Below are 14,139 nucleotides of genomic sequence, written 5' to 3' on the forward strand. Positions count from 1 at the left end.
CTTGTATTAACAGTCTTTTGGTGAATTATCCTGTATTTTTCAGATTTGCTGTGCTCTAATGATTCTTGTGGTTGGTTTCCTATTGTTTCTCCAGGAAGCAAAGGGTATGAACAGACATCTCTTCCTCTCCATCTCTGTTTCCACCCTGTCTCTCTTCTACTCTATTTCTACTCCAGGTGTTCACATCCTTTTCTATTATTCTTTGTCTTTCATATTTACTCATTCTTGCTGCTCTGAATTGCTTTTGGACTTTTGAACCCAAAGAGAGACTTAGTTGACAAAGTGTGTCAAGATCTCTAAGTTCTGCACCTGTTTTTGCAGGGAAGTATTGGATTTTTCTCCATTTAAAAATTTGAAAATATATTTTTCCTTTTGTTAGAAATTCCCCTGGGTCATGTAATAAAATAAAGATTAAAAAGTATGTAAAAATCAAAATGGTAAATCTTTATTTTTTGTAAGAAAATCATACACTTCTTTTCTTCCTCCCTCATAATCCTATAAGACAATTCCCTTGGCCTGATGACCTCAGTCTGAGCATCCCAGCACTCTGATGCATCACTCAGTCACCACCTTCTACTAAAGCTCATTAGTCACCTCTTTCAAAGTGGCAATATTTTAAATAGCTTCTTGTCCTAGGGAAAGTAGGTAGTTGGATGTGAGCAGTGCTTGTATGCAAGAGAAATTTTAGTTTATAGAACGTCTCTGATTCCATGATCATGCTGCATCTGAGGTCTTTTGATAGATTAGGTAGGTTGTGGTGGTGGAGAAAATGAGGTTGTTTTTTTTTCTAGTTTTATTGAGAAATAATTGATGTATACCACTGTATAAGTTTAAAGTGTACATCATGGTGGTTTGATTTACATATACTGTGAAATGATTGCCTCAATTACCTCAATTAGTGAACATCCATCATCTCATGTAGATACAATAAAAAGAAAAGAAAAATATTCTCCTTGTGATGAGAACCCTTAGGATCTATTCCCTTAACAACTTTCCTGTGTACCACATATCTGTGTTAACTGTAGTCATTATGTAATAGTGAAGTTGATTTTTAATGAGAATCCGGTTTGGAGAATCAAGATGGGGAGAAAAAGTAGTTATCAGAAGCTGACAATTGCTGTCCCGACTTTTAAGATCTCTGATCTGTATTGTGTTCTCCATAGTCAGGTTGTCTTTGGCTTCACTTGTGGTATTGCCCAGAGTATAAACTGGTTAAAGAATTTCAGTGTGGCCTCTAACCCCAAGGATCTCTGTCTCTTTTGATACTCTGTTCTGCTTACTATGCCAAACAAATATGCTACTTGAACATTCTTTTAAGTTCCTGAGTATTTCTGAGTGGTGTCACAAAAGAATTCCATCTAGCTTTTGTCCAAGTTCATGATTCCCATTTTCAACAAGATTCTTACAGTTGCTTGGAAATTTTGTTTGTCTCTTAACTGTTTACAGATTTCTGCCATTCTGCAAATTTTGTGCATATAGCACATTGCCTTATTTTCCTCCCAAACCTTTTCTCTTATATTATTGAAATTGTCCTTTCTGATTTTTCTTTCTCCACTTGGTCACAATTTGTTATCTCTCTGCAATCTTGATTTTCTGTTTACTGTTTGATTTCACCTGCTATCCTTAATGGCACCAAAAATATCTCAGCCCTAAATCCATGCCTTTTTCTTAGTCCTTTTCTTTTTGATCTTTTTGTGGCATATGAAAAGTGACAGCCATTGCTCTTTTGACATTCCTTTCTCCCTTGTTTTCTATTGTACACAGAAACAAGGCTTTTTAGAGGCAGATAACATATAAAAATAATAGTAATGTAATAAGGATGGTGGCAAATACAAGGTATTTGGTCTTTTTGGGGTCATATATGGTTTCCTCATTAACTTTCTTTTATCTCCTTGTATGTTATCCTTTAAACAAATCCTTTCTTCTCATGATTTAAAATGTTAGATGACTTCCAAATTTTTGTCTCAAGCTGGGATTTTTCTGATCTGTCAATTATTATGGCTTTTAATGAATAAATAGTCCTCTGACTTTGGTGAATCTTTTACTGGCACCAAAACTTTGTTGTATTTTGGTTCTATCCCATTCTAATCAGCAACCACCTTTCTCCCTTCCTCTCAATTTATGGTGATAATATGTGGATTTAAGTTTAGGCTCTGCCACTAGTAGCTATGAAATCTTGGGTAAGTTAATTTATGTTTGTGTTAGATGTTTACATGTTTAGAATAGAATATTCTAAGTAAAATGGAATTCCTTTTTTCCAGCTTTATTGAAGTGTAATTGACACATAACATTGTGCGAGTTTCAGGTATACATTTAAAAACTTCTTATTTAAAATTATAATAGGAATAATTATTTTAGATTATGCATGATGTAGTCAAATAGCAATGGATTTGGAATCAGAAGGCTTGATTTTTGGTTTTTGGGTAAGTTACTAACTTTTGAACTTGAGACTCTTTCTCATCTATAAATGAAAATAATCCTGCTATTGGAAATATCCATACAACAGATCATTATAAAGATCAAATATGTGAGAGTGCTTAGTAAATATATGCCATGCAAATAATGTATATTTTTCCAGCTCTAAAATTCCATCATTAAGTATTTCAGAAACTTTAAAAATATGGTGAAAGGGTATCTATATTTTCTTCTCTGACTTTAAGAATGGCATAGAAGATGACTAATTGTATCACGAAACCTGGGAGATAGAAACTGTAAGTTCCTTGCTTTGCTGGCTGCTGTTGGAATTATTGCTTCTTTCTCACTCTTTTGCTCCCTCCTCTCTCTTTTCTTTTTGCATGCTTCTTGTTGTTTTCTAAAACTTCAGAAGTTAAAGCAAGGACCACTATAAGCCTTGAGATGAGGCTCCCTACTCTACAGCTGGAAATGAATAGCAAAGGGTTATCAGCCATTCTCCTGAGAGTAGTTTGGAAATGTGTTAATGCTCAGCTTTAATTTTGGAAACTTCCTTTTTATCTGCTGGACTTAATGGAAAAAGATGTTAGAGCAGAAAAATGGTAATTGTGAAAAATTATGGTCCTAAAAATGGCTTTACTTCAGAGAAGTTTTATTGAGTAATCAATCAAGAAATCTTTTTTTACTTTATTCATTCTGTATTTTAGGAAACATAAGAGCCAGAAGAAATGATCTTTATCCTTCTCAATTTTACAATATATTTGACGAGGGAGAGTCTATAAAATTGAAACCATTGAAGAATTATGATAAGTAGCAAAGGATTTGCTCCCTAAGTAAAGCATCAGTTACTATCTCTTCTCAGAATGTGTTGCTCTCTCCTCTCATCTTATTAAACCACTACTAATTTTTTTTAAACTCACATTGAGTCCTTTCTCAGATGTAAAGCTGTCTCTGAATTTCCCAGAGGACTCTTGTATGTCCTTCCTTGCCAACAACAAACACCTAGAGCTTTTCCTATGAGGCTATATACTGTGGGTTATTTTTATGTGGTAATTTTTTTCGATTAAAATTTAAGCTTCCTGACTTCTAGGAATAAGAGACAGAAGAGTTCAATATAAAATAGAGTTACTAGTGTAATTTTCATGCAAGAAATGTGATTTTGATTTACCTTTATAATGTGAGCAGTAATTGGAAATGTTCTATATTGAGCTACCCAATACATGACCACTAGCTACACATAGCTATTGAGCATTTGAAATGTGGCTAGTGCAACAAGGAAATAGATTCATTTAATAATGAACTAGTAATTAGTGGCTAATGTTAGCTACATGTAGCTAGTGGCTACTGTTTAGACTAAGTAGATCTAGGTTTGGCTTATCTTTTTCTCCCTTCTTAATTTTTCTGGTATGCAGAATTCAAAGCCATGTGTGGACTAGAAAACTTAGATTCTTGGACTAGATGACCACTAATGAGGTTTGTGGGATAACAGTTTCATGACCAGTTTCATTCATCATATACAGCTGAGGTATGTGTTTATGTGCCTGTATAAACACATCTATTAAAAGGCAGAGCTTTGGGATCCTTTTTTCCCCCCCTATTGCTTGGTTTCTCTTCCCTGAAACTTCTAGATCTGAGGCTTTCTGTATAATAGTACACCTTTATTTTACTAGCCCTGTATTGTTTATGCTGCAACCTCCTCCTTTTCTCAAACTCAATTCATCTTTTAGAAGCATCCAAATACTAAGGGAGCGGGAGAGCTTGAGACACAGAAGCGTTTGACCCACAGGCAAGATAATGTATTTTTCATATGGTGACTGCAAAAATGGGTAAGAACTAGAGAGATTCATGTAATAGCCCAGAGTTAGGGTCAGGAGAGAGTCAGACTTGGCATCAGATCCGAGATACTTGGGAAGTTTGAAACAGAGAGTTGAGATAAGAAGGAAAAAGGGGCTAAGGGAGACAGAGGGACAGGAGAGAAACAGTTCTTAAAAGACAACCATGACATCAGGGTGCATTTCTTCATCCCCAGGAAATTCTAAAAGGTAGGGCTCCAATAGATATAACTAAGCTGTATCACAAACTTCGGAGATTGTGAAGAATCTCGTCAATTTGATAATTGGCTTCCTTAAATTCCTTGACTTCACATAATAATGCCCCTTACCCCAGCCCCTCCATAACACACACTTTGCACATCTTGGCCCTGTCCTGGCTGCTAAGCACCCTACTAGGTACTTTCATTTGTACTCCTGGGCATGCAGATACGCTGTGCCATGAATATCTATTCTACCCTTTCCTTGGGCCTGACATAATCTAGAGTCACCCCTATGCCCTATGCCTGGTTCTGTTATGCTCACCTCTACTCTATGGGCTTTGTGTGAATTGCAAATGTGATTGTAGGTAGTGGTATAAGATGTACTGCAAAAGACATTATGTGCCTGAGATGAGGTAAGGTTAAGAAATGATACAATTTGATTGGCTGAAGAATTGTTTTATGAACAATATAAAAAAAGAACAAGACTGTTCTGGCACATGCCATCTCCACCTCTTCTTTCTTCTTCTCTATGTGATGCACATACCACCTTCCCTGCCCCTCCCAGTCCTTGCCATGCACACTACTATGTTCTCATATTTGTTCCGTTCTCTTATTTATAAATAAATAGTCCTGAAGGCTGTGGATGTAGGAATATTGCATGTGGAAATGACTCTACTGCTTTAGGTGACCACAGGTAAGGTGCTTCTTTAGTGATGATAAGGCCCTGAGAAGGAATTGAAGGAGTATGTAGTCTTCACAGTGTGATGATCCTTATATAATTAATCATTATAATATAGAACATTATTAACATTTATTTTAGTTTCTCTTAATTTTCTTTATCTGTAGTACATTCCAACTGAAAAAAGCAATGGATGGAGCAAATCACTCCATGGTGACAGAGTTCGTGTTCCTGGGACTCACTAGTTTCTGGGAAAGCCAACTTCTCTTTTTGTTTGCCTCCATTTTTTGTGTGGCAAGCATGATGGGAAACTCCCTCATTATTCTCACTGTGATTTCTGACCCTCACTTACACTCCCCCATGTACTTTCTGTTGGCCAACCTCTCCTTCATTGACGTGGGAGTTTCTTCTGTCACTTCTCCCAAGATGATTTATGACCTTTTCAAAAAGCGTAAAGTCATCTCCTTTGGTGGGTGCATCACTCAGATCTTCTTCATCCATGTCATTGCTGGTGTGGAGATGGTGCTGCTCATCGCCATGGCCTTTGACAGATACGTTGCCATATGTAAGCCTCTTCACTATTTGACTATTATGAGCCAAAAAATGTGTATTCTGCTTCTGGTTGCTGCATGGATAATTGGCTTGATTCACTCTGTGATTCAGCTGATTTTTGTTATTAAATTGCCATTCTGTGGGCCTAATGTATTAGATAGCTTTTACTGCGACTTTCCTCGTTTCATCAGACTTGCCTGCACAGATACCTACAGGCTAGAGTTCATGGTGACAGCCAACAGTGGGTTTATATCTCTGGGATCATTCTTCATATTGATTGTCTCCTACATTTTCATCCTCATCACTGTTCAGAAACAGTCTTCAGGTAGCTCATCTAAGGCCCTCTCCACTTTGTCAACTCATGTCATGGTGGTGGTTTTGTTCTTTGGTCCTTGCATCTTTGTTTATATCTGGCCTCACTCCACATCACACCTAGACAAATTCCTTGCTGTTTTTGATGCAGTTCTCACTCCCTTTTTAAATTCAGTTATCTATACATTCAGGAACAAAGAAATGAAAGTGGCAATGAGGAAAGTATTCAGTCAATTTATTATTTATAGAAGGATTTCTTAAATGATAGAAGTTTAATGAAGTTTCTTACAAACTTGGAGTAACGTTAAATTTCTATTATTTCAATGTCAGAAGTTTCCAAGTACCTTATTAACATTTAGGTGTCCCATATTAAAATAATATGGTTCTTTAAAAAATCTTAATTGGAAATTGGGTTGCTGACTACGGTTGAAGGAAGCATGTGGTGTGGTAAAATGTTTCTTCTGGTGAAAGCTTATGTCTCAGGAGTCATTACCTTGATGAATTTACTTTGGTCTAGACTTCAAAATTCAGTCTTTTCGGTGTCACCATGAGTTATATAAGGGAATGCAAATTTATTAATTCTAGATGGAAGTATATACATAACGTTAAGTGTAACTCATTCTTTCACTACAGGGAAATTTCTGGGAGGTCAAGCAATGATATGAACAATAATGAGCAGGGAATCAGGGCAATAGGAATTAGCTGAATTATTCAAGTATTTAATCATATCAGATTTTGATACCTAATGCCTGTATCTCCACACTAGGATATGACTGTCATCACAATTGGAAAAATAAGATTCTTAGGACAGTCCACCCTTTATCTGGACAGTGCTGGCTGGTCATCATAAGTCTTAACTTTTGACATTTGTTTTTACTATATTCCAGACTGTCTAACCCCTCTGCTCTTACAGAAATATTCTTATTTCCACATGTAACTAGCCAGGTTCTTTTCTTTCTGCTGGCATAACTATTCTTGTTGCATTTGAGTGATTTGAGTCATTGCAAGCTAAATATTAGTTTGGGAGGGTTTTTTTTAATGTATGACTATATTCTGTTTTATAGGAATGAGGTATTTGCATCAACAAATTTAGAAATTTAAATTCATACCTATTTCAACAAAGAATAATCAAGGTTCATTCTCAAAGATGTAGTGCAAGTGACTTTCAACGTTATACATCCTTATGCATACTCCATACATTTAACCAGTTTACCAGTATTCCTATTGTCCTATACATGGTCTTTCTTTACCTCATAATTTATCTCACTTGATAATTTATTTGCTTTTTCTTCTGATTTCCATTGCGCTTATATAATTTATTCATTTTTTTGAGTCCTTTTTGAACACTTAGGAAATCAATATATATCAGCTAGCATTTATACTCAGCCACCCTATAATTTGTTTGGAAGTGGTATTTCTAAAATGAAAGTTTCACTGGGTTTTCTCTCCCATTGACTAAATAATGTTCAGTAGATCTAGCAGGGATTCCCATACTCCTCATTGTTTGTGTGTGTTGATTTAAAGAAATGCCTGCTCTCCCAGTCTTTTCTCTATTGGCCTTTGTGTCAGGTCTATATCCATGACAAGATAGAGTCCCAAGCTGAGTAGTGAATGAAGAGTTTCTGTATCATCTAATTTAAAACTTTGCTAGGGTCATTCTTTTTTTTCCTAAAGAAATAACTGCTTTTTAGTGTACATCTTCTCTGTTGTTTGCCCAAATCAGCAACCTCCTTCTGGTAAATGTATCTTTCTCTTGCAGTACAAATGTGGTATGATTATAAGAAGACATGTAGATCCCACCTCTGACCACCGCTGTTTTGTCAAAGGTTGGGCTTTTGAACCAAGTCATAGTGACCTATCTCCTGGCCACAGTTGAATAGTGCAAGTATGAGTTTCTGACCAACATCTAAGCTTTTCCCCAGGATGTTAGAATTGAGAATAGAGAGAAAGCAAGCCTTGCTCCCTTTGGAGCTATGATATTTAGAAACTGCTGGCAATCATATTTCTTGCTGGCAGAAATTGAATCTGGGAAAATTTTTAAAAGATATGTGAGAGATGAAGATACAGGATTTAAAGACCAAGGCCTGGTGGTATTTAAGTTCTTGGTTCTAGCTCTCTTGGGCTTTTAGCTTCATTCTTGGCCTGCACTCTATTTGATCACTAGCTAAACTAATAAATGAGCCAATACACTCATCCTCTTGCCTAAGTTTGTTTAAGTTGTGGTTCTGTCATGTACAGTCAAAAAGGTATTGATAAATACAGCTCTTATTCTATGGACACTATCATTTCAATTACTTCTGATGTGAAATACCTGCTGTTCTCTTATTTCTTTAAGAAAATATGATTTTTTCTTCAATAAAAATATGCTCATTATTTAAGATTTATATGGAAATTAGAGATATAAGTAGAAATCACCCATAAAATCACCTCTTGATATAATTTTTAGTAATATTTTGGTTTATTTATTTCTAGTGTTTTTCTATGCCTCAATATAAGTATATATTTACAAAATTGGGGTTTTATGGTTTCTTCATGTTTATCCTGCTTTTTTCAGAATATTATATTCTGAGAATTCTCTTACATTGTTAAATATTATAGTACAAAGCAATTTTAGATGCATAGTATTATATGAATATATCATAAATGTATTTGTTATTCCTCTATTCAGTTAAAATTGTCTTTAATTTTTTGCTCTGCCTTGAAAATTCTTTCATATACCTCTGCTTGTATTTCAGATGACTTCTTTTATAGACTGATATATTTGAAACTAATAAGGTATAATAGTATTTTAAATACTTAATTCATATTATCATTTCTCCCAAAAGATTTGTACCTTCTGAGAAATATGCTCATTGCAGTACCCCTTCCAAACACTAAATATGATCATTTATTTAAAATATTTATCAATTTGTGTGACAAAAAGGGTATTATTTTAAATATCTGATTTTTGTATGCTTATAACTTTTCACATGTTGTTAATATGAAATCATTGAATTACATGGGTCAAAATCCAGTAAAAACATGTTTAAAATAACTAAAACAAAAAAGAAGTGTAGAACTTTAGTTTTGCAAGAGAAAAAAATCTAGAGATTTTTTTGTACAACTCTATGAAATACTTACCACTACTCAAGTGTACACTTAAAAATGGTTAGAATGGTAAAGTTTATGTTTTTTTAAAACCACAATTAAAAATGAAAACCAATATTTTAAAAAAGAAAGTTATTGATTCGGGTTATTGGGATGTCCAGTAGGGGAGCCAGTCTCATGGACCATGGGGATTCATTCACTTTCACACTTAAATTTTGCTCTGTCATTCACTCCCTTTCTCTTGCTCCGTTCTCTCTTTCATATTCTCCTTCTGCTCTATCTTGACTCTGTTTATCTCTGTACATTGGTCATATTTTCTTCTTTTGCACACAGACTCTTTTATGTATGATGTGTGGAGAGAGGAGAGGCTGCAAATAATTCAGTAGAAAAGGGAAAGGTTTTCTTTCCTAGCATCCGTATTAAAACACAATGAAAGGATCTTAATTGGCATTGCCTGAGCTCCATGCCTGGTCTCTCATGGTCCAGGTCTGGACATGTGCCCACCCTAGTGGCAGGGGCCAAGGTTATCTGGTAGACAGCCTCCAGAGAACTACATGAATTTGAGAAGGAACATTTCCCAAATGGAGAAGGTGGGTTACAGCCATCAGTGGAAGGGGAAAAGTGATCCAGGGTAGGCAAAAAAATTGTCACTTACGTTTTTTCTTATTTAAAATAGAAATTAATAACCATTGCTGTGGTGTTCTTCCTCCCCGTCCTCCCCATCCTCATACTGATTTAGCAGTCCCACATACATGTTAAAGACACTAACTTCTTTATTATCATATTTATGTTCAAAATGCTTCCCACAATTTGTTGTTTTCCTTTTAATTTTACTTATTCTATTATGCAACATTAAAGTTGTCCTTTTTGTGATTCCAACTCCATGGAGCTTTTAAGTTGTGACTTCATAGTTTTATTCTTAAGAAGTCCTTTTCAATTCCAATACTTAATGAATATTCACAAACATGTATTTATGAAATACTTTATCCACCTGAATTTTTTTTTGGTGCAAATAATAAGAACATCTAAAATTTCACATTTGCTTATTAATTTTCTCAGAACCCTTTAATGTATAATTATTTCCTTCTGATTTATAATAATTTATCCTACATTATTATATAAAATACAGTCTTTGTTGCTTCTGAGATTCAGACCTATATGCAATGTATCTTCTGATATTTCCTCTTGGATGCCTCATATGTCCCTTGTCTGAACAGATTCAAAACAGGAATCATGATCATCACTGAAAATGTTGTCCTTCTCTACTGTCATCTATCCAGTCATGAGAGCAAGACACCCACAGTGATTCTTTTTCCCTCTCCCCCCCTTCCATTTTTTTCTCTCTCTCTCAACTTGTCACTCATGCAGCAAATATGTAGTGCCTACTGAATGCCAGGCATTATGGGAGGCTTTTGTGATGCATCAATAAATAAAATAACAATTTGTACCATTGCGAAGCTTTTATTCTAATAGAGCTATCCAGACAATAAGTAATTTTAAAAAACAAGCAAGTTTTGTAGCAAGTTAAAAAGAAGTAAGTGCAGTAGAGTAGGTTAAGGTGGATCTAAAACACCAGACTTGGAAGAGGGTGTTATACTTCTACGTAGGGTGGTCAGGGTAGGCATCATTAGGAGAAAGTGTGATCGAGCAAAGGCTTGATATAGGTGAGTGAGTTAGCAATGCAGAGATCAGGGGGAAGGGCATCCAGACAGGAGTATAGCCAGTATAAAGGCTGATGTTTTCAAGAAACATCAGGAAGCCTAGTGTGACTGTCAGTATAAAAAAAGTGAGAGAATAGTAGGAGAGTATTCAAGGAGGTAAAGGGGGGGCCAACTCATGTAGGATTCTGTAGACCATTGTAAAGAATTTGGCTTTTACTCTGAGGAAGGAGGGGGGACCACTGGAATTTCTGAGAAGAGAGGTGATATCACCTACATGTAAAAGTATTTTTATATATGGTTGTCCTCCTGAGAACAGTCTTAGGAAGGATGGTGCATAGTACTAACTTAATCGCAAGCAGTGGTAAGTTAGTAGACTACTGTGGAAATTAAGAGAAGAGAGAGATGGTGACTTGGGTAGAAATGCAGATGATAAAATGTCAGTGGCAAGATTTTGAAGAGCTGGATAATAGGATTTTCCACTTGATGAGATATTGGATGTAAGGGAAATGACTCCAAGTTTTTTGTTTTGTTTTGTTTTGTTTTGTTTTGTTTTTTCACTTAAGCAACTTGAAAGATGAATTTGTCATCACTTAAGATGAAGGAGTAGGTAAGAACAGAAGCTCAGTTTTGTACACATGACATCTAAGATGTTTATAGGATGTACAAGTGGAAATGTAAATTAGGTATTTGGATAAACAAGTCTGATATATATGGTAGAAATCTTGAGCAAGAGATTAACGCAGAGATGTTATTTCAAAGATGTGGTACTAGATGAGATAATTGAAACCATGAATATATATAGAAAAGACATGAACTTAAAAACATGAGCCTTGGTATCCTCAAACATTAAGAGGTTAGAGAGAAAGTGAATAATAATTAATTAAGACTAAGAAGGAGCCACCAGTGATATAGAAGAAAAGCCAGGAATGTGTGATGCCTACAAAGTCAAGTGAAGAAAATGTGTTTGAAGATTGGAGTAAAAAACTGAGCTAGAAAATAGGGACTAAGAATTGATGATTAGATTTAGATGTGGAGATCATGAGTGAGCTGAAAGACAAATATTAATGGGGATATTAGGGAAAGTTTTTGATTGAAGTGAATTTGAGAGAAAACAAGAGGAAGGGAATTGGACAGAGAACAGAAGTAACTTTTTTTGAAGAATTTTGCTGTCCAGGTCTTTAGAGAAATGGAGTGATAGCAGAAAGTAAAATTGGACTGGAAGGTTTTAGTAAGAAGGAGCTGTAGCACATAGTGAAAGCTGTGGGGACTGATACAATAGAGAGGAAAATGTGGATGATGTAGAAGAGAGAGGGAAAAACCGGAGTGGTTCTTGAGTGTAGGAGAGAAAGGTTATGAGTGAGGTAGGGGTTTGATTAGATCCTTATTACTTTGGCTTAGAAAGAAGAGAAGAAACTTCTTTTTTGCCCTCTTAACCTAGAATTCTGTATTTTCAAAAGTGGTGTGGCAGCTAATTGTCTTTGTTGTGGTTATTGCTCTTGCCTGTTATTTTGATTTTGCCTCATAAAATAAATGAGCAACATTGTACCTCTATTCTGGACTTTGACACAATTTGTGTATGCTGTAGAGAAGAACAAGAATTTTTTAGTTCTGGATTCAATGATGAAACTAAACTTTATTAGCTTAATAATTTGGTTTAATACATAGATTCAATTTGTGCAGTGAAAACAGTACTCTGTCAAGCTGTTCTGTGGACTCAATAAAACAATATGCAAAAGGACTGATTTCTAAAATCACTTTATTTTCACATTTTAATATATTATTTTTTAAGAGAATGCTCAAAAATTCTGTCCTCAAGGTTTTAAAAATACTTTTCTGTATTTTTCACATCCTTAAGATGAATACGTACTATTGAAATTGTCATAAAATGACTAAAAATGAAAAAGGTTACTTGAAATTTTGCTGTAAAATGCACATTCAGTTACTGTGAAATAAAGACTCAAAATAATTCTAGAGTATGGCAGAAATTCTCTTTGTCCTAAGAAAATTACAAGCCTCTTATTTTCTTTCATTAATGGCTTCTTTGGCTACATGGGGAAAACCAAACTGATCATAGGTGACAATTCCCCAGGCCAAGTGATTTCAGTCTCAGCAGCATCACTTGCTCACTGCCCTCTGGGGCTGTAATTAGCTTCCACTGTTACTGTGATGTCGTTTTGTATGCAGAGGTATTTGTGTCTGCAGTGGTTCTGAATAGGATCTGGTTGATCTTGGAAGGGATCATATTTGAGCCTTTAGCACTGCTGATCTCTTAGTTCCCTTGGCAAAACAGGTGGGTAAGGGGGATGAAAATACTAAAACAATCAGAGAGTAAAGTTTTCTGTGTTCTAAAGATAGACATGATCTTGGTGATGTGATTAGAATTTTCTCAAGTCAGATCCACTCTATTACAGTGGTCTTTTAATTAGCATTCTTCCCTTCTTTGTCCCTTCCTTTCAGTGTGTCTGTCACACTGACAAATCAGTCATTTTTTTCAGGCTCTGGTCTCATCATTGATTCCTTACTCCTAGATCTTTGCTTCCCTTTATTTGCTATGCTCAATCATCCTAAGTTAGAGCCTGAGGTCAGGTAAAACTAGTATCAACTTTCTCATCTTATTCTCTACTGTTCTCTTAAACAATTTCCATTCTCCAAGTAACCTACATTCTTCACTAGTATCCCAGAGTACCTTGAAGTTACCTGTCCCACATTGTACCATCTGCTTGGAATGACTCTATCTTTATATATCATTATATTTACTATTTATAAAAGCCCTTTTCTATGCTACGTTTTCCACTTTGTCTTCTCTGGTCACCACAGCTGCAGTTTTCTCCACTTTACTCAGGTATTATTGAGTCTGTAACATTCATCTTACTGTGCCTGTTAGATTTGCTTAAAAGGTTAGATAGGCATTCTCTTTCTAAGCAACTAACACAGACCAGATATTCATAAATACATTTTAATTAGTAAAATAATTAAATTAGAAAGCATGGTAGAATGGGAATAATCAGAACTAGGACTACATTGGCCTGAACTGCACTCTGCATCCAAAAACGATTGTGTGACATGCATAAACTTCCTTTGTGTTTCCCACTTGTACAGGGTTGCCAACAGCTATGGATAAAGAATGCTAAGCGGATCTTGAAAACAGTGGTAGTTTGGGAGCAAAATTCTAATTTCCTGAAAGGCAGGTATTTGTGGATTTGTTTCTTCTTCTTAAGCAAGTTTATGCAGATTTTTAACTGGATGAGCATGGAAATTTGGAAATTCCATGAAGCACACCCTCTCCCATGCAGATCCAAGTGACCAGTGTTATCTGAGGTGGTCAAAAAAGTCTTCAAAATAGTTTTTATGAGAATTTATCTGTGATTTTGGCGGTAGGGAGAGGAGCATTGGGGAAATGGTAC

General features: G+C 35.5%; 1 protein-coding gene and 1 long non-coding RNA gene across 3 annotated transcripts in view; both read left to right on the forward strand.

Moving 5' to 3' along the window:
- The window catches only part of LOC140696851 (uncharacterized), a 513,284-nt gene that overhangs the window by 12,377 nt on the left and 486,768 nt on the right, over positions 1 to 14,139 (forward strand). The window lies entirely within an intron of this gene.
- On the forward strand, positions 5,313 to 6,248 carry LOC102533729 (olfactory receptor 4F3/4F16/4F29-like). Its single transcript, XM_006218104.3, has one exon. It carries the CDS (start codon positions 5,313 to 5,315, stop codon positions 6,246 to 6,248), a length of 936 nt encoding a protein of 311 aa, XP_006218166.2.

Source organism: Vicugna pacos, chromosome 6, assembly GCF_048564905.1.
Source record: "Vicugna pacos chromosome 6, VicPac4, whole genome shotgun sequence".
Taxonomy (NCBI): Eukaryota; Metazoa; Chordata; class Mammalia; order Artiodactyla; family Camelidae; genus Vicugna; species Vicugna pacos.